General features: G+C 33.8%; 2 protein-coding genes across 2 annotated transcripts; both read right to left on the bottom strand.

Moving 5' to 3' along the window:
• Positions 1–8,300: 8,300 nt before the first annotated feature.
• LOC141661157 (uncharacterized) lies at positions 8,301–11,778 on the bottom strand. The gene is made up of 3 exons (XM_074468140.1): positions 9,266–11,778; positions 9,065–9,170; positions 8,301–8,978 (listed from the first exon to the last, which is right to left on the bottom strand). The coding sequence occupies exons 1-3, from the start codon at positions 11,776–11,778 to the stop codon at positions 8,301–8,303; spliced, it is 3,297 nt and encodes a 1,098-aa protein (XP_074324241.1).
• A 4,252-nt stretch (positions 11,779–16,030) lies between these two features.
• On the bottom strand, positions 16,031–17,214 carry LOC141661155 (F-box protein CPR1-like). The gene is made up of 2 exons (XM_074468139.1): positions 16,470–17,214; positions 16,031–16,359 (listed from the first exon to the last, which is right to left on the bottom strand). Exons 1-2 carry the CDS (start codon positions 17,212–17,214, stop codon positions 16,031–16,033), a joined length of 1,074 nt encoding a protein of 357 aa, XP_074324240.1.
• Positions 17,215–18,632: the final 1,418 nt, after the last annotated feature.

The raw sequence follows: 18,632 nt of genomic DNA, 5'->3' as shown, positions 1-18,632 counted from the left end.
CTGAACTGTTTTTAATATATTCAAAAATCCTAAATATTATTTATTTATTATTTATTTAAATTGATTAATTATTTTAAAAATTAATCAGTTTATTTATGTAATTCATATTAAATTCATTTTAATTCCAAAAATTATGGAAAAATCATTTTTAATTCGGATTTTTCCTAAATAATGATATAAAAATCAGTTTGAGATTTTAAATTCAATTAATATTATTATTAATTGAATTATTCTTGTTTTATTCGTATCGAGACCTATATTTTGACGATTCAACTCATGTGCTTCATGAATTATGTGACTATGTGTTATATGAAATATGTGATACGTGCCTTGTGTGTTTATGTGTTATGTGAACTGTGAGTCCACGTGTCTACTAAGCTTTATATGATTAAAGATGATCCTTATATGTTATTATCGGGCGGGTAGACGATAAGGATAAGCGTATAGACTAGACAATTATATATTGTAAGTTAATTGAATGGTATCTTTTATGATAGATACACATAGTGCGAGGCATTCAAAGCCAGACGGAGATTGTAAAAGTAAAGCCTGATTACGTGTAGTAATGAAACGAGTGGATTCAGAATAGAGATAAACCTGAAATGGTGAATGATAAGAAATGTCAACTGGTCTGTCAATAAAAATACAGATACATCCGGACTGAGTGATATGGCAGATAGTTAAAGATCAGAGGGTTATCAATTGAGGCAAGTATTCCTTACTTTTCTCGTAAAATACTGCAAATACTTCATTCATATTCTAAGTTCAGAATAGTTAACTGTTTTATATTCCGCTGCAATTTACTCTTAATTATGGAAGTTCCTTTCATTATTGTTCTTATGTTATCGATTGCTCTCTTGAGCAAATACCCATTATTTCAGGTTATTTGGGAACCCTGAATTGGGATGTTTTGAAATCAAAATGATTTGACATCAAAATATTCCACGGACTGGATGGTTAGGATTCGGGCCGGGTATGAACCGGACCCTTGATTATTAGGCCATAGTTGCCTGGGTACCCCATATAAGTGCGGGAAGACTTCAGATAAGGAATGCAGATGATTTACAGGAGAGGATCTGGACTAAAACACTGGAAGATATGCTTTAGAGTTGGAAGACTAGAAGACTTGTAAAAAGATAATATCCGATTGATATATTTTAGGAGATAGAATTATATTCCATATCAATTAGAAGATTTCTTGTAACTGTGTACTATATAAACACAGCTTAGGGTTTACACTATATGTGTTATCATTCACGAGAAGATTATACATTGTAACCTAGCAGCTCTTAGTGATATTGTTCATCACTGAGAGTAGTTTAACCTACTTTGTAACAGAACTTATTATATTGAATAAACTTGATTAATGTTACATGCTTGTGTTTAAAATCGATTTGATTGTATCAACACTATATTCAACCCTCTTTTATAGTGTTGTGTGACCTAACAGGTATATAACTGAGGAATTTCCTGATTTAACAGCTGAAGAAGCAGTTATGCAACAAAAGGAGTTAATGGCTCAAATTGAAGCTGAAGCTAACACTTATAAAGGAAGAGTAAAAAGAGGTGGAAGATCTACAAGAGCCAGATGAAGAGGAGGAAGAGGAAACACTTCTAAATTAAGTCAAGTGACTGTACAGAGAAGGTTATGTTCCTGTACAAGGACATGAAGAAGATGAAGAAGTTCAGAAGTCAGAGGAGTTGATTATTCAAAGGAAGAAAAGGTCATCCACTAACGTTGATCAAGCTGATACAGCAAATCAAAATGTAACTCCTGAAGCAGACACAAATCCTGAGGTAAAAGCAGATCCTGATGTTGTGAACCTGATAACTGATTTTGACTCTAATGAAAAAGTGATCGAAGCATTAAATGAGTTAGCCCTTACTACAGTAGTCACTTCTCATATTTCAGAGGTTGATGAAAAAGAAAAGGTTGACAGAAGGAAAGCTGATCAAGCATGCAAAGATTATGTGCAGAGAGTTTTAAAATCAAAGAGAGAGCTATGGCATAAAGCAAAAGGGAAGATTTATGATTTGTCTACAAGTTATGCTCCTCCCGGAAAGAAGGATAAAAGATGGAAAGACATTTATACATTTGATTATCCTAAAGGGTTCAAGCATGTTGAATTTGTGTCAACAGGGTTAAGAGATTCTATTTCAGAATAGGAAGATGTTGATAAGTCCATCAAGAAACCTTCTTTGGTGGAATATAATGAGAAACTGAAACTTGTCAAATCTCGAACCAGATGAGGCATTGGTCATTTGGATATGGAGATTCTAAGATCTGATCTGCTGGATACAAAAACTCTGACTGAGAATCTTGGTGAAAGAGTTTCTCCTTCACATCTTGAGAAAGTTGAAGCTATGAAGATTGTTTATAGAAAGATAAATGATAATGATGTCAGAGAAGAGATTCTGTACTTTTTGAGGGATGGTAAAGTAAAGAGCTTTACATTGCAATAACTCTTAATGAAGAATTTGACAGAATTGAAATACATTCACTATCTTCTTAGAGTTGAGAACAGTGTCACCAGAAATTGGTCTTCTATGATACTTGAAGTTATCAGAAGAAGAGTCATGACGAAAGATGATAAATACAATGGTCATTATGTTCCTGTGTACAGAACTTATACTAGTCAAGAAATGAAGATGAAAAAGGGAGTTGCAGTTTTAAAAGTTTTTCTTAACAGTCCTCAGTTATCCTTCAGTCTTGATCATGAAAATGTCAGTTTAAGTTTTGTGTTGATTGGTGATCTTGAGATAAATAAAAGCTCGTTTTCTAAATTAAGATCAGCCATCTATCAGCTTGGAGAAGACACTGAAGAGAAGAGAGAGTTGAAGAAAAAGCTTGTTAAAGTCCTATAAGACAAGGAGGAAGAAAGATTAAAAAAACTTTTTGGAAACAACTGTCAGTTATCTGAAGATACTGAAGTAAGCTTTACTCCTTGTACATTTTGTAGTTGGTTTTGGCATCATTGAGAATATAATGTGTGCTTCATTATATTAAGCATAAATTGGGGGAGATTGTTACATATTGATTCTTAATGATCAGAAGAAGCTCAGGATCTGGCTGTTCGGGTGTCATCAGTATTTGATGTATCGTCAAGATTTGACACACTATCAGCATTTGGATATCATCAGTATCTGGAGACATTCAGCTTAGACACTACTAAAAATATGGGATCAGACATCGGTTCTGAACCGATGTTAAAAAAAAAACTGAACCGATGTCTTCGCGTGTGATGTTAAATGTCATCAGGCTTTAACATCGGTTCACAGCCGATGTCTATTACAGTGCTATACATCGGTTTTAAGAATAATTCTGATGTCTTTGCAACAAATTTCAGCTTATATTACAGTATTTCTAGGTGAATATGAGTATATTATGGGGTAATTATCCATTAAAACATGAAACCTACAAGCTCTAAAAGATATTTTTTTAAAAATCTTTCAAATAAACCGATGTGAAAATCTAGATCAGACATCGGTTATGTTGTCTGACCGATGTGAAATGGTCCATGAGACATCGGGTACTTTTATCAACCGATGTAAAATAATGGGTTAGACATCGGTTTCGTTCATTTGGTGATGTTAAATCCTTTTGTTTAATATCAGTGTTTTTTTCTAACCGATGTTTAATCTTTAATATTGTAAAATTTAAGACATCAGCTATTGAAAATTCGATGTTATTTGGCTTAAAATACATTGATTTTTTTACAGAACCGATGTCAAATGACTATTTGACATTGGTTTTTGTAGTTCTTTTTCTTTTAATATTGTTTCACCTGATGTCTTTTGTTCATTTTTACATCGGTTTTAAATTACCATTCTGATGTTAATATATGTACTGTAAATTGCATATGCCATCCTGGTACTATTAATAGCCCAGGGAACCAATTACATTTTCAACCAGAAAAATACCAACAATATGCAATACATCCAACCAAATTTGTAAAAATATAGAGGTATACATTGATACCAAATTTACTAACATTCAATCCAACAAGAGCTCAATTCGGACATTACATTCCAAGTCTAAAATAAACATCCCAACTAAAAACAATAAAACCCAAATTCTCTAGTTATTACATCCAACATTCTAAACATGTTTGACTAGTTAATATGTACCACTTGTCAAATTTCGACAATTCCAAACATAAATCAGAATGATGGATGTAATTGTCACCAAACATCCCTTAATTAACCACCAACCACCAGCAAACACAATATCAATTCACATAGTTCAGAGGAAAGCTATATATATAGATACTTATCATTTTTACATCTTGTCTTGGATAAATTCAAGCACCTCCATCCGCACCTCATCCAGCTCCTGCCTTGTGTAGGACTTTCGAGTTTTGGCTGCCCACTATAAAACACACGTAAAAATTAGCAACCAGAATATTATTAACCAGAATTGCCATATGTATAATTAAAAATAAACATAACCAACTATTTATAATTTAACCAGAAGAGGACCTTTTCTATATTTAACCGTAATTTTCTTCGTTAATCCAAAACTATATACCAGATAGTTCCTTATCACTAATAAAAACAAGATCCATCTGGAAATCACTAATAATAAAAACTGATAATAAAAATGGCACTCATATTTATCTGTCCTGAAAAACTACACAAAAAAAATTCTACATGCCATCTATCGGAAATGATTTGCATATATACCTTGGTAGTAAAAGATAGCTCCTTATCAGCAATGATATCTTTCATGTATCGCATTATAACATAGCCACATTCAACCCCTCCTGGTTGTTTGGGAGATCCCTGTTACAATATAAAATCTGAATTAGCACCAGAAATTAATTAAAATTACAAAGTGATAAAAAAATACAAAAAACTTACAAGAAGATTCTTTATCTGAGGAGCTTTATTTCCCCTTCCAGTTTGAGCATTGTAGGATTTCATCGCTCTACATTGCAGAACAACAATAATATACATGATTATTTTTCAAAAGGGAGAATATTTACTATATATATATATTTATATATAGTAATTAACAGAAATATATTACTCTGTTAATGATTTTTCCAACTCATCAAAATGTGTTGGATGTGGCAGAGGGTTCAGAATATAAATATCGCCATCCCAAATTACAACCAAAATCCAGTGGCAACTATGTTTATAAAAAAGAAAAAAGAAAAACACAAGTCAGAAATTTTAAAAAAACTACCTAAATATATTAATTTGTAAAAGCATGTCTAAATTAAAAATACTTACTTATGATTATGTGGCATGAAGTACATGCGATAGGGACTACTCTCTTTCAACCGATTAACAAAATAAGAATGAAAAGATTTGTTCAACGTAAATGTAGCTCCTGGATCGAAAAATCCATATAAGACCACATCATCATTCTTCCTCTCAATCTTAATCAGTCTTTGCAAGAGCCTACCAGAGAGTGAATTACATTACTTATAATATCCGTATAAAACATGAATATTGAATATGTAACGATAAAAAATTAACTTACGCCATATAAGCAGATATTGCAGCTTGGCCAATCATATCGAACTCCAACAATGCTTTCATATTTTCATGCAATATATAAATTATTTTCTCAGTCCCAAACACGTCCGAATCACACGGAATTGGTATTGACTCCCCAGTGGCTTTCATGAAGACTGCAGTATGTTTGTATAACACCTTGTACTGCTTTGACACATTCTTGTTTAGCTTCATTTTTCTATAATCATCTTGAAGTTTCTGCAACTCATCTTTCCGCTTAGACTGCCCCTGCAACACTTCCTTTTTCTTTTTCTACACAGAATTAAATAAAACAAGAATAATCGGTTATTATTGACATAACTACTATAGAATGCAACAATCAATTCAGAGTATATTGACATAATTTTTATATAACATACCGCCACAGTTGGGTAGATGATCAATTCACGAGGCCATGCTACGTGAGAGCCAACTGCTTGGCGTACAACCTCAATTTCACCAGGTATGGGCACTGGAACCGACGCCTCTGGCTGGATGTGTCCGTCAACCGACACACGAACATGTCCGGGCTTTAGAGGCACTCCGTGTACTAAAACATTCATCTCTTCGTGATCATCAAAAACTGTTCCAAAAGCAACCTTGTTCTCTATGCAATCCAGTGCAAGCTCACATGACTGTGGACCCTACATTATAGTGAGGGATCAATTTAATTTTATTGCATAAATCCCAAGTCTGTAGGCATATATCTAGTAGATCTTAATAATATTTTACCTTCTTTCCGCTCGGAGGAGAGGGGTCAAAACCAACAAAGTCTTCATCATTTACCAACAACTGTTTGGCACTCAGCGGTTTAACATCAACTCCAACATTCCACTTATCAGCAGCTCCCTCTTTATTAACAGGTACTTGATAACTTGATTTGTCAGAGAACATAGGAGAGTGACCATTCGAAGCATTAACCAAGGCCTTAAGTTCAGCCATCTCCCGCTGATTTCTTTCCAACTGATCCAACAACTCTGCCTTGGTAATTTTAGTCTTTTTCGCTTTCGGCAAATTGAAGAATGCTGTTCGAGTGACAAAGCCGCCAACCCCTCGAACCCTTCCTGCGTGCTCAGGAGTCTGAAGTGCCGTAGTCAACACATCTTCTGTTCCATGTGGAATAAATTCACCCTTCTCCTTCATTTCAAGTAACTCAGCCTGTAAAATAAATACAAACAAGTAGTGCATTATTTATGACGCAATTATCTTTGAAGGGAATGCAGTATTAAAAATATCACTTACAATTCTCGCATTTATTTCCGCTTGCTCTTCAGTAAGCTCATCAGGATTCTTTGGCATCCTAGCCTACCACCAAAAAATTGCACGATCAGGTTTCTCTTTCCGCTTTAAGTTCCCTTTCTTTATCTGTTAAAAAAGAGAAAATGTTTAAACTCCCTTAAAACTTAGAATTGCAAAGCCAAATAGATATGGTTCTTACTTCTTCTTCTCGCAAACCAATATACCCCTTCCTTGACAAGCGGTGATGATATTTCCGTTTACCCACTCTATTGCTCTGTAACTTACGTTGTTCCTGCACCAAAATAAATTAGTAAAAATTAATAAATATTATTTAACCAAAATCTATTTAATCATTTAGCAAGTAAAATGGCAATCATGTATATTTTATTAGTAGAATATATTCATACCAGCCATTTGGGGCTCGTCCTCTCTGCAACAAATTTCTTCCAAGGTTCTTTACCAACAAACGCATACTTCTTCGGAGGCTTCATCAATTTCTTCTTTTTTCCAATAAATGGCATCACATATTTTGCAGTTAAATCAGCTTTAAACTGCCTCCATTTTTCACCTGCCGATTGTAGCACAAGCTTCTCACTTTCTGGGGCAATTTTGAATGTGTCCTAAAGAGCCACATAATATAAATTAGCCACATAATTTACAGTCACAATTTAAATAAAATGAAGAAGTCAACAAGGGATATAATTTACCTGGACATCATCCCATAATTTTGCTTTTAGATCACAATCCACTTTTGGCCAGTTTTTAGTGTCGATTGGAATCATTGTCCTTGCGAGCATTCCTATATAAGAATGTAAAGTAGGCCTTGTATTTCCGATGGGAACTCCAAAATCATTGTATCTAACTTTAAATTTCTTTCCCCGAGCTTTCTTCACCACTACTTTGTGAAGAGCTGAAACACCACGCGCACCTCCTAGCCTTTTTTTTGCAGTTTTAGAAGTGGTCATCGTTTCTTCACAACTACTTTGAGTTTGATATTGTGGAGGGACTTGAACCAACTTTTCATTACAAGTCTCTGAAGTTTTGACATCAGGAACAATCTCATCATCAACCTTTTCAGAGTTATTCTTCCTGTCATTTTCTTCGAAAATTACTTTCTTGGCTTTTTGCTTCTTTGCCATTTTGCTCCCTTAGTCTGCATTAAATTGAATAATAAAGCCATCAGTTGAACAATATATTTTCAGTCCGTCATTAATTACAGTCTAGCATAAATAATAAATTGTAAAATCAGCAAGTACGAATACAACTATACAAGAACAATAATTTACCTAAACTGCAATCAGTAATTAATCACATCCGAAATAACTCTAAAGTATTTTATAGAAGTATAATTAAATAATACAAAATAATTAAAGAAAAAATAATGCCATCAATCAGTAATTATGGATGAACTACTTATATGATTATAACAATGCAAAACAAAAGAAAAAAAAATTAAAAATATATTTTACACATTATAACACAATTAAAGGCAAATATATATGGTTCATTCAGTCATTCAAATTCCCATTTAGATATATATTTTACATAAAGCTACATCATCAGTCAGTAACGACATTAGGTGCAGGAGTTTTAGTAGTAGTATTTTTAATCCAAATTCCCTCAACATTAGGTCTAGCAGTATGAGCGACATCATCAGTAGTGACATCGGTTACGGGGATTTCAGTACAGAATGGGGGATGTTCCATGATCGTGTCTCCTAAGTCATCTTCATTATACAATTCTTGGTAGTCTCGAGTTGTGGAGGACAGAACAATAGACCATGTAGCATCAACGGGATCTTCAAGGTAAAACACTTGCTTGACTTGGTCAACAGAAACATATTTATCTTTTTTGTGACCTTGTCGACTAAAATCCACAAGTGTGAACCCAAGATCATCAACCCTTATTCCTTTATCATTACTTGCCCATTTACACAGAAACAAGGGAGCTTTGAATGCATGGTAGTCTAATTCCCATATCTCTTGTATGATACCGTAAAATGTCAAATCACTTTCTACGGGGTTCAAGTCCTTGGCACTAGAAACCTGGACCGCTTTAGCAATGACAGACACCCCGCTGTTTTGAACAACGCGTATGTCATCTCGTTCCTTTGTAAAATATCGCACTCCATTCACTAGATAACCTTGATAAGTTAGTACTGAAAATGATGGCTTGGCAGCGAGCCATCTTATCGTATCTGAAACACCTTTGTTGTTCTCCCTTAGTTCATCATTCACCTACATATATGATAAGAAATTTTAAATCCTAAATAGCTAATAGTCGTCATTACACTACAGATCAAAGAACCTAATACAACACTGACTTTGTTTTGAAACCAATCAGCAAAGAGCCGATTGTGCTCTCTCATGAGCCAATGTAAGCTTTTCCTTTTCCCTCGGTGAATTTCTTCAAGATATTCCTTATGCATTCTGAAAAATGCATATGGAATGATATATTAAAGACACATTACAAGACTAATTACTGGATAATGAGGAATTGAAAACAACAAACTGCATAAACTCACAGAATATATGGAAACACTTCAGCGTTGTTTAGAAGGACATGTAGATGTGCTTCATCTCGCTCCTTCTCTTCCACTGATTTTATTATCACAGCGGATAATGGACCTGATATCTTATTATCTTGGTCCTTTGGAAGACCGGCAGTGGAGTAATTCTGACTAAGAAACTCGGTGCAGAATTCTACGGACTCTTCTCCAAGGTAACTCTCTGCCATACAACCTTCGGGATAATAATGGTTTCGAACATAACTCTTTAGTACTTTATTAAACCGTTCAAACGCATACATCCACCTATAAAATACTGGTCCACATAAGCGTAGTTCCTGGACCAAGTGGACTACTATATGTACCATTACATCAAAAAATGACGCATGGAAAACCTTTTCTAGATCGCACAAGGTTAGTATAACATCTGACTGCAGCTTATCCAGTTTTGACACGTCTACTACTTTGTTGCACAAAGCATTAAAAAAGAAACACAATCTAATAATTGTGACCCTAACATGCTTCGGAAGAACGGAGCGTATTGCAACCGAGAGTAATTGTTGGAGAAGAATGTGGCAATCATGTGATTTCAGCCCGTAAATATTCAAATCAGGCATGGAAACACAATTTTTTATGTTCGATGCATGTCCGTATGGAAGTTTCATCGACATTAATGATGACAAGAAAGTCCTTTTTTCTTCCTTTGACAAAGTAAAGGGAGAAGGAGGCAAATAGGTTTTCTTTACTCCTACTTGGGGAGCCAAATCAGATCTAACGCCCATTTCCATCATATCACGACGGGCTGCCGCACTATCCTTTGTCTTATGGCGCATATTTAGTAATGTGCCAATCAGACTATCACATACATTCTTCTCGACATGCATGACATCAATACAGTGCCTAACATGGTGAAATTTCCAGTATTCTAACTCGAAAAATACTGACTTTTTCTTCCATGGACTTTCAACCTTCTTTGCCTTCTTCATTTTCTTCCCAAATTCAAATTTGATTTGTTCTTGCTCTGCTAACACTTCTTCTCCGGATAGGGTTCGACGCGGCTGCCCAAACTCTTGTTGTCCATTAAAAGCAGCCTTCTGCCTTCTATAAGGATGATGTAGAGGCAAATATCGACGATGCCCTTGGTAACACATTTTCCTACTATGAGTCAAAAATTTAGCTACGGTGTCATCTCCACAAACTGGACAACACTTATAACCCTTATTAACGCAGCCAGATAAATTTGCGTAAGCAGGGAAGTCATTTATCGTCCACATTAAAACTGCTTTTAAAGTGAAAAATGATTTGTTATACGCGTCATACATATTTGGTTCCCCTTCCTTCCAAAGCTTTTTTAAATCATCAATCATCGGTTGTAAGTAGATGTCGATGTTATTACCAGGCTCATGCGGGCCAGGGACCAATATCGACAACATCATAAATTTTCTTTTCATACATAACCAGGGAGGAAGATTGTAAGTCAGCAATATGACTGGCCAGCAACTATATCTATTAGATAGGCCATTATTGTGCGGGTTTACACCATCCGCCGATAAAGCCAAGCGAAGGTTTCTCGGTTCACTACCAAAGGATGGCCACCTATAATCTATATTTTTCCAAGATGGAGAGTCGGCTGGATGTCGCATTTTACCATCTTGTGTCCGCTGTTGCGCATGCCAACACATTAGTTTAGCGGTGGAAGGAGATTTAAACATACGTTTAAATCTAGGAATTATTGGAAAATACCACATGACTTTGGCTGGAAGATTAATCCTCTCTTCACCTTTCTTTGTCAACTTCCACCGAGAAAGTCGACACTTAGGACACTTGGTTGCATCAGCATGTACACCCCTGTACAGTACACAGTCATTCGGACATGAATGGAACTTTATATACTCTAGACCTAAATTGGAGAGGGTTTTTTTTGCTTCATATGCATTACTAGGTAACACATTATCTTTGGGAAGTAGAGACCCAACAGAAGAAAGGAGGTCAGTGAAGGCACTATCGGTAATACCAAACCTAGATTTCCAGTTATGCAACTTCAACATCGACTCTAACTTAGTACAGTCACTACCCTCATATAGAGGTTGCTCAGCATCGGCTACGAACCTCCTAAACTGATATGAATCATTATCATATTGACTCGAGTTATATGCCGCGTCACAAACATCAACAGTTTCCGAAGCAGCGACATGCTCCTGATCTTGCTCTGACGCTTCATCAGAGGCTTGCTCAGGAGGTGGGTCTGGAGCTTGCTCTTCAGGTGGACAACTAGCACTTGAAGATTTAGGACCCGTAGAAGCAGTCTCCCCGTGCCAAACCCAATGCACATAACCTAGACAAAAGCCATTGTCATAGATATGGCCCCTGATTGTTTTTATAGAGAATTTTTTAAAATTGGCGCATCGTCCACAAGGGCAAGGAATTTTGTTACGATCTTCAGAATTTTCTTCAGCATATATCAAGAAGTTTTCCACCCCCATTTCAAATGCTAAAGAATCCCTATCTTGCAAAATCCATGTCTTATCCATCAAATTTCCCTACCTGATAGCCACTATAAATATTAAAAATCCAACACATACCTATTTATAATTATTTAATAAAAGGCATATCAAATTTGTGTTGGTTACTGTAGGGATTAATTATATAAACTTAGAAAGGAGTAAATACCTTGATATCCTAATAATTTATAGTACTAATTCATTACTCTAAGATCCTATACATATACCCAATTAATTACAAAACTAGACTAAATTTATAAAGTAGACTAAATTAAACCAAGATAATTAAAACAAATTAAACCAAGATATTTGAAAATATCACATAATTAAAAACCAATAATTCCAACATTCACAGCCCAGACAATTGTTAAATTTCCTTCACATAAATAAAACTCAGTGAGAACTTGAGTATTGAAACAAATTCAGCCCATAAATAAATAAATTAAAATTATCTGTTACTTGTATCTGTGAGAAGGATAATTATACAAAACAATTACTATAATACAACACAAGTAACAGATAATTCATATCAGGAATGCAGAGACTTGTTCATATTAGAGAAATGACTATCATACAAAACAAGAAATGCAGAGACTTGTTCATATCTGAGACCTGTTCAAATGCAGCCCCAAAACCCCCCCAAAACACACTAATATGTATGAACAACCCCCAGAAAACACATAATTAAAAACAGAACAGAAACATTTACATTTACATCAATGTACCTAAAACATTGATTTACATCAGTGTACCTAAAATATTTAACATGACATAAAATTCCCAAAAACAAGACATAAAACCCCCAAAAAGAAACAAACATAAAACCCCCAAAAACATAAAACATTTACATGCACAAAGAAGAAAAACAGTAAAGAAGAAAAGAAGATAAACATAAAACATTTACATGCACAAAGAAGATATTAAACATAAAAATGAGGGAGATAAACAGTAAAGAAGTAAAGAAGAATATACCTCCGGATGCTTTCAATGTTCCGAAACCCCAATGTTCTAAACCCTCAGTGCTCCAACCTCCAAATGCTGTCTACCTCCAGATACTAGCTCCAACCTCCAGATACTAGCTCAATTTCAAGTTTAATTTGCTCTAATTTGAAGCTCCAAATCTTGAATTAGAATTGGGGCTAAAATTAGGGTTTCAGAGAAAAGAGAGAAGAGACGGTTAACAGAGACTAAGGTAAGAAGAGAGAAGAAAGGTAAGAAGACTAAGAGAGAAGGAGGGGAGAGATGAGAGAGACGAGAGAGGCGAGGGTCGGGGAGAGATGAGAGGCTCGCGGGAGGTTTTTTGGAAAGGGGGGAAAATATGTTTTGTTAAAATTAAAGGGGGGAAAGTGTACTGAAAAGCGGGGGGGGGGGAGTTAAGTAATTTTTATTTTTTTTAAAAGGCCATAGACAACGGTTAACAAAATGAACTGATGTCAAAGTTAAAAACAAATTTGTGGCCTTTTTAATTTCTGAAGATAGACAACGGCTACTAAGTGAAACCGATGTCAATATGCGTATTCAACATCGCTTTTTACAAAACCGATGTTAAACTGCATTTTAACATCGGGTGCATTACATGCCGATGTCTAAGGACCGATGTCGTATCTACTATTTCTAGTAGTGAGAGGATTTGTTTTGTTCCTTGTATTGTGGAATAAATATCTTTTACGTCTGAGTTATAGGACTTTATCTATTCAGTTGAAGATATGTATCAGTTTCGGTTAGCTTTTTATAATGCATATCTTAGATTGTTTAGTTGTAGCTGTGTAGTACATAAACACAGTTTAGGTCATCTCATAGTGTATCGAACTCGAGTATTATTCGATCTCGCAGCTCTCAAGAACATCAGTATTTCTTGAGAGAGTTTTGTAACAGTTTTTTATCAGAAATATAAAAAGCTGTTAATTTTATTACTTGTTCGAAACATTTATACAATTGTATCAAACCCCCCTTAAATAATTGTATCTTTATTGGGCAACAATATGCAAACTAAATTCCCATCAGACATTAAGGATACTTTGATATTTTTTTGGTTGGTTAAAATGTAAAAGATTGGGAATGTGCTATTTATGTTGTCATTTTTAAGCATTATTTTCATTTTTGTCACAATTTCACTTCAACAAATCATCTACAACTTAAATCACTCTAATCTCCAACCACTTTCATTCCCTATTCGCAGCTCCTTCACTCCGATCTCCATGTCTCTTTATCATCTTTTTCTTACACCTCCAACTCCCTTTATATATTTAAATTTCACTTCTCCTAAACTTTACCTATCATCTTCATAGCATAATCAATCAAACAAAACACCAAGACACAATCTCATTCTAGGCGAAACACCAAAAATTTAGTCATTTCTACAACAAAAATTGTACACATGAACAGCAAAACAAAATCTAACTTCCAGCGTAATGTAATATGATTCCAATCAGATAAAAAAAATTATGAAATGCACTTTCGCATTACATATATCATCATAAAAATAGCGGTTCAAAAATTACATTAATAAATCAGAAAGAGACACTACGAAAAAATAACCCGCATAACAACATATTTGCTACTGATCTTCAAGTACAATAAATCAAATTAGATTGACCAAGTATTATATCAACTTTTCCACTTATCTTTTTGCAGCTGAAGGTCATTATATGGACCTATTCCTTTAAATTTAATACAAAACAGTGTATCACGCATAAAACGGCAAAATAATTATTATTATAATTCAAAGACATAAGATTGTCAAGATCAATCCAAGTTATCATATATCGATATAAAAGAATATATATTAAATATACTCAAGTATAATCTAAAATTAGGAAGGAAACATCTAAGGGCTTGCGTGCATTTCTTGAACCAAATCCTAAAGACATTTATGCAGTGTTCATGGACCTTTTTTCTTTTGTTTCTAAAACACCATACTTGAACAATATTCCAGTTGGGGTAGAACAGAGATGAGATGCTCTTGCATTGCACGTCTTGCAGGCTGATGTTGAGAAATTACCGGCAACTTTTTACTATTGAGCTAACTTTTTACTTCCACGTCTACAGCATTGCCTCGGCCCTCTCGCATATTTTACAACTGCACCTACAAATATTCCCAAAAGTTGCATGGCTTCTTTAACTTCATTCTTGAATCTACAATACAAGCACACTTAGTAGGGAGATAATGTGCAGCCAGAAATCGTACTTTATCTTTTCTCATCATAAACCAAATTCTATAGAGGGAAAAAATCTTTTAATCAATTAATACGAATTCCATAAAAAAGATCAATAATCAGACTCCTAAGAACACGAATCTAACAAGTAATCCACTAAACTTATTTATCTAAACGAACAACTCATTTGGCAGATCAATCATTTAATAGGTAATAGTGATGTTTAGGTTCAGATTATCAAAAACATGTTCTTACGATATCCTAGCATGTCATACATATGTGTGATATACGGAGACAAGCACCTAAAGATAAACAATCTTTCATTAGTTAACAGTTACACCAAACAAATTCAATAAAAAAAGAACTAAAACCAGAAGAACAAAATTTTAACTTGAATTCAGAAAGGCTAATATAACACAGAGACCGGATAATTACTAGATACTTCCACACACACATATACATTAAAAGATACAAATCAATCTTTACACAAATAACACACACCCAAATATATAAGTATATAACAACTATAAGTTATAAACTTTAAATCAATCTGACGGAACACAAATCACACAACTTAACAACTTCAAAATGATTCTAATTCTTTCAGAAATCTCAATAAATACAAAAGAAAGTAAGGAGGGGGCTATCTTGTATACTTGATTTGGAGGCTTTAATGCAAAGAACTGTTGGTTTTAATCAACAGGGGGATATAATAGGAAAAATAGAGAAGTCATCAAAGTAGAAAGGGAAAAGTTGTGTGATATATAGAGTGTAAATACTCTATTAAAAAATTACATTGAAGATTTGAACTTTAATCCAATTTGATATAAAAATGAACTCAACTAATCAAGGATCTGATATTATAAACAAATATAAGTGCACTGCTGAATGAGGAGGATAATGAAACAAGATAATACATCAAGTTAGATGCCGCAAGTCAGAATATACAATGAAACTAAATTGATTAAATAGCCAATTCGATAGCTTAAGTTGTTCAAATGCTTTGATAAAACAAAGCTTTGTGATACAAGAAAGTAGTACAATACATGGTAATGAAACTGAAAAGCTAATGACCAACACTGTGCTTCGTTTTTTTCATATGCTACTATATATCTGCAATCACCACTTTACTCTAGTTCTTCAAACCCTTCAAGTGAAACAAGGCTCTCGCTGTACTTAGCAACTGTGCAGATAAAACTACCAGGAGGTGGAAGAAACTTCTTCGCAAGTTTTTTTGTGTAGTAATAATAATTACTGCCAGGACCAAAATATTTTTTTTTGACAACAATAAACTGTCCATCATCCAAATATAGAATTACCAGATCATCCTCTGACCTATTCTCAATATTGAACTGTTTAGTCCAAGACACATTACCACAATCCACATCAAATGTCCATAGACTGTAAAATGATTCACCAACATCAATGGATTCAGCATATATCATAGCAAGAGAACCTTCAAAATTTAAAAGACGCGACATTCTTTGTTCATTTCGCTCATATATGGGAGATTTGCCAGGTACATGATATGGATACACTCTAAACACTTCCTCATGCAAATCAAACGATAGTAACTCGTAAAAGCCTTCGAAATACAATACCCCGTGGGTTTAAGGAAGAAAAACACCCACCTCTCCAGATGGATAAAACTTAAAAACTTTATTGATTCAGGAATCTCGATCTCTTTCCAAGAATCCTCATTGGCTGAATACATCTCCACATGTACCGAATAAACAAAATCACGTGTCTTGTAACGAGCATACGCAGTGTACAAAACAATCCTAACAATCTTGTAATCATTACAAAAACCATCATAACCAAACCCTAGCTTAAACGAACAAAAGTGAAATGTTCTGGCAACTGGAGTTGGCTTAAATTTAGGAGTAGGTAGTATCTTAAATTTCCTAATCATCGGATTCCACAAATAAATAGTATCACATTCGAGATTGGCCAGACAAACAAGACCATTACAACACAATACGGAACCAGTCACAACAGTGAAATGTTCTGGCAACTGGAGGTGGCTTGATGTTTTATGATCAGTATCAATGTAAAACTGGTCTCCCAAAAGTTTGAGTATCGACAAGGGTTGTCGTTTCCGGGATTCAATCAAGTGAGTTTCGACGAATTGTGGGTTTAATATAAGAGATAGCCAGGATTTGCAAACTGATTTGCAGCGAAGGAGAGTTACAACAGGCAGTAAGACAAATATTTTGAGCATGAGTTCTTCAGGGAGTAATTCGATACCATACCTCTTCTTGCTGCTGCTGCTTTTCTTGCTATTCTTGCTCCTGCTGCTGATTCTTGCCATCTTCCAAACCCTGATTTTGTTGTGTAAATCTGTGAATTTGAGAAATGTGCCAACGGTGGTGGTGAGTGGTGAACACTATATTACTAGTGTTAAATAGAAGCTAATAGTACTGGGCTTTTTCCTGGGCTTTTTACCTTGCCAAGATTTGTTATAAGTTGGGATAGCCCAACTACATATATTCCCCTTTTATTTTTCCTCTTGTATTCTTGAAATAGCTTTATTACCTTTTTCTAGTCCAGCATGCTCCTTTTCTTCAGCGGCATTGGTTTCTAAAGGAAAGAATTGAATGGGAAATTTAAAAAAAAAGAAAAATGTATAAAAATAAATGGGACATAGAAAGTATTTAATTGGAATTTTAAAAGTTACAATTATAAGTCCTATAAGAATAAAAAAGGATAAAAATAATATACTTATAGTTATAACATAAATCTTAAAACGTGAAACCAAAAGGTGGTGAAACTAAATAATAAGTGAAATCAAAGTACCACTAAAAATATATATATATATATATATATATATATCGTTTATTAATAAAGAAAAACGGGTAAAAATAATATATATAAAATTATAAGTCATATAGGAATCAAAAAGGATAAAAATAATACACTTGGAATTATAACATGAATCATAAAAACTGAAAACAAAAAGTGAGAGAACCAAAAAATAAGTGAAAACAAAGCATCACTTAAAAAGTTTATTAATAAAGAAAAATGGGTAAAAATAATACATGTAGAATTATAAGTAATATAGGAATCAAAAAGGATAAAAATAATACACTTAGAATTATAACATGAATCATAAAAACTGAAAACAAAAGGTGAGAGAACCAAAAAATAAGTGAAAATAAACCATCACTTAAAAAGTTTATTAATAAAGAAAAATGGGTAAAAATAATACATGTAGAATTATAAGTCATATAGAAATCAAAATGATAAAAATAATACACTTACATAAATCATAAAAAGTGAAACCAACACATGGTGGTACCAAAAAATAAGTAAAATCAAGGTATCATTTATTTCGCTTATTAATAAAGGTGGTGATACCAAAATATAAGTGAAACCAAAGTACCACTTAAAATTATGTTTCGTTTATTAATAAAAAATAGGTAAAAATAATACATATAGAATTATAAGTCACATAAGAGTCAAAAAAGATAAAAATAATACACTTACGTTAAAACTGAAAACAAAAGGTAATAGAACCAAAAAATATAAGTGCAAACAAAGTATCATTTAAAAAGTTTATTAATAAAAAAATGGGTAAAAATAATATATATAGAATTATAAGTCATATAGGAATAAAAAAAATAAAAATATAATATTTAGAGTTATAACATGAATGATAAAAAGTGAAACCAAAAGGTAGTGATACCAAAAAATAAGTGAAACAAAGGTACCAGTTAAAAAGAGGTTTCG

Source organism: Apium graveolens, chromosome 5 (assembly GCF_009905375.1).
Source record: "Apium graveolens cultivar Ventura chromosome 5, ASM990537v1, whole genome shotgun sequence".
NCBI lineage: Eukaryota > Viridiplantae > Streptophyta > Magnoliopsida > Apiales > Apiaceae > Apium > Apium graveolens.
The sequence above is the reverse complement of the archived record's forward strand: the minus strand, read 5'-3'. Positions and strand labels throughout refer to the sequence as shown.

Coding starts and splice junctions, on each gene's coding strand:
- LOC141661157 (XM_074468140.1), bottom strand. CDS start 11,778: ATGGATAAGACATGGATTTTGCAAGATAGGGATTCTTTAGCATTTGAA. Junction 9,171..9,265: donor GAAGTGTTTCCATATATTCT/GTGAGTTTATGC, acceptor TGCATTTTTCAG/AATGCATAAGGAATATCTTG. Junction 8,979..9,064: donor CTGATTGGTTTCAAAACAAA/GTCAGTGTTGTA, acceptor TCATATATGTAG/GTGAATGATGAACTAAGGGA.
- LOC141661155 (XM_074468139.1), bottom strand. CDS start 17,214: ATGGCAAGAATCAGCAGCAGGAGCAAGAATAGCAAGAAAAGCAGCAGC. Junction 16,360..16,469: donor GGCTTTTACGAGTTACTATC/GTTTGATTTGCA, acceptor TAAATTTTGAAG/GTTCTCTTGCTATGATATAT.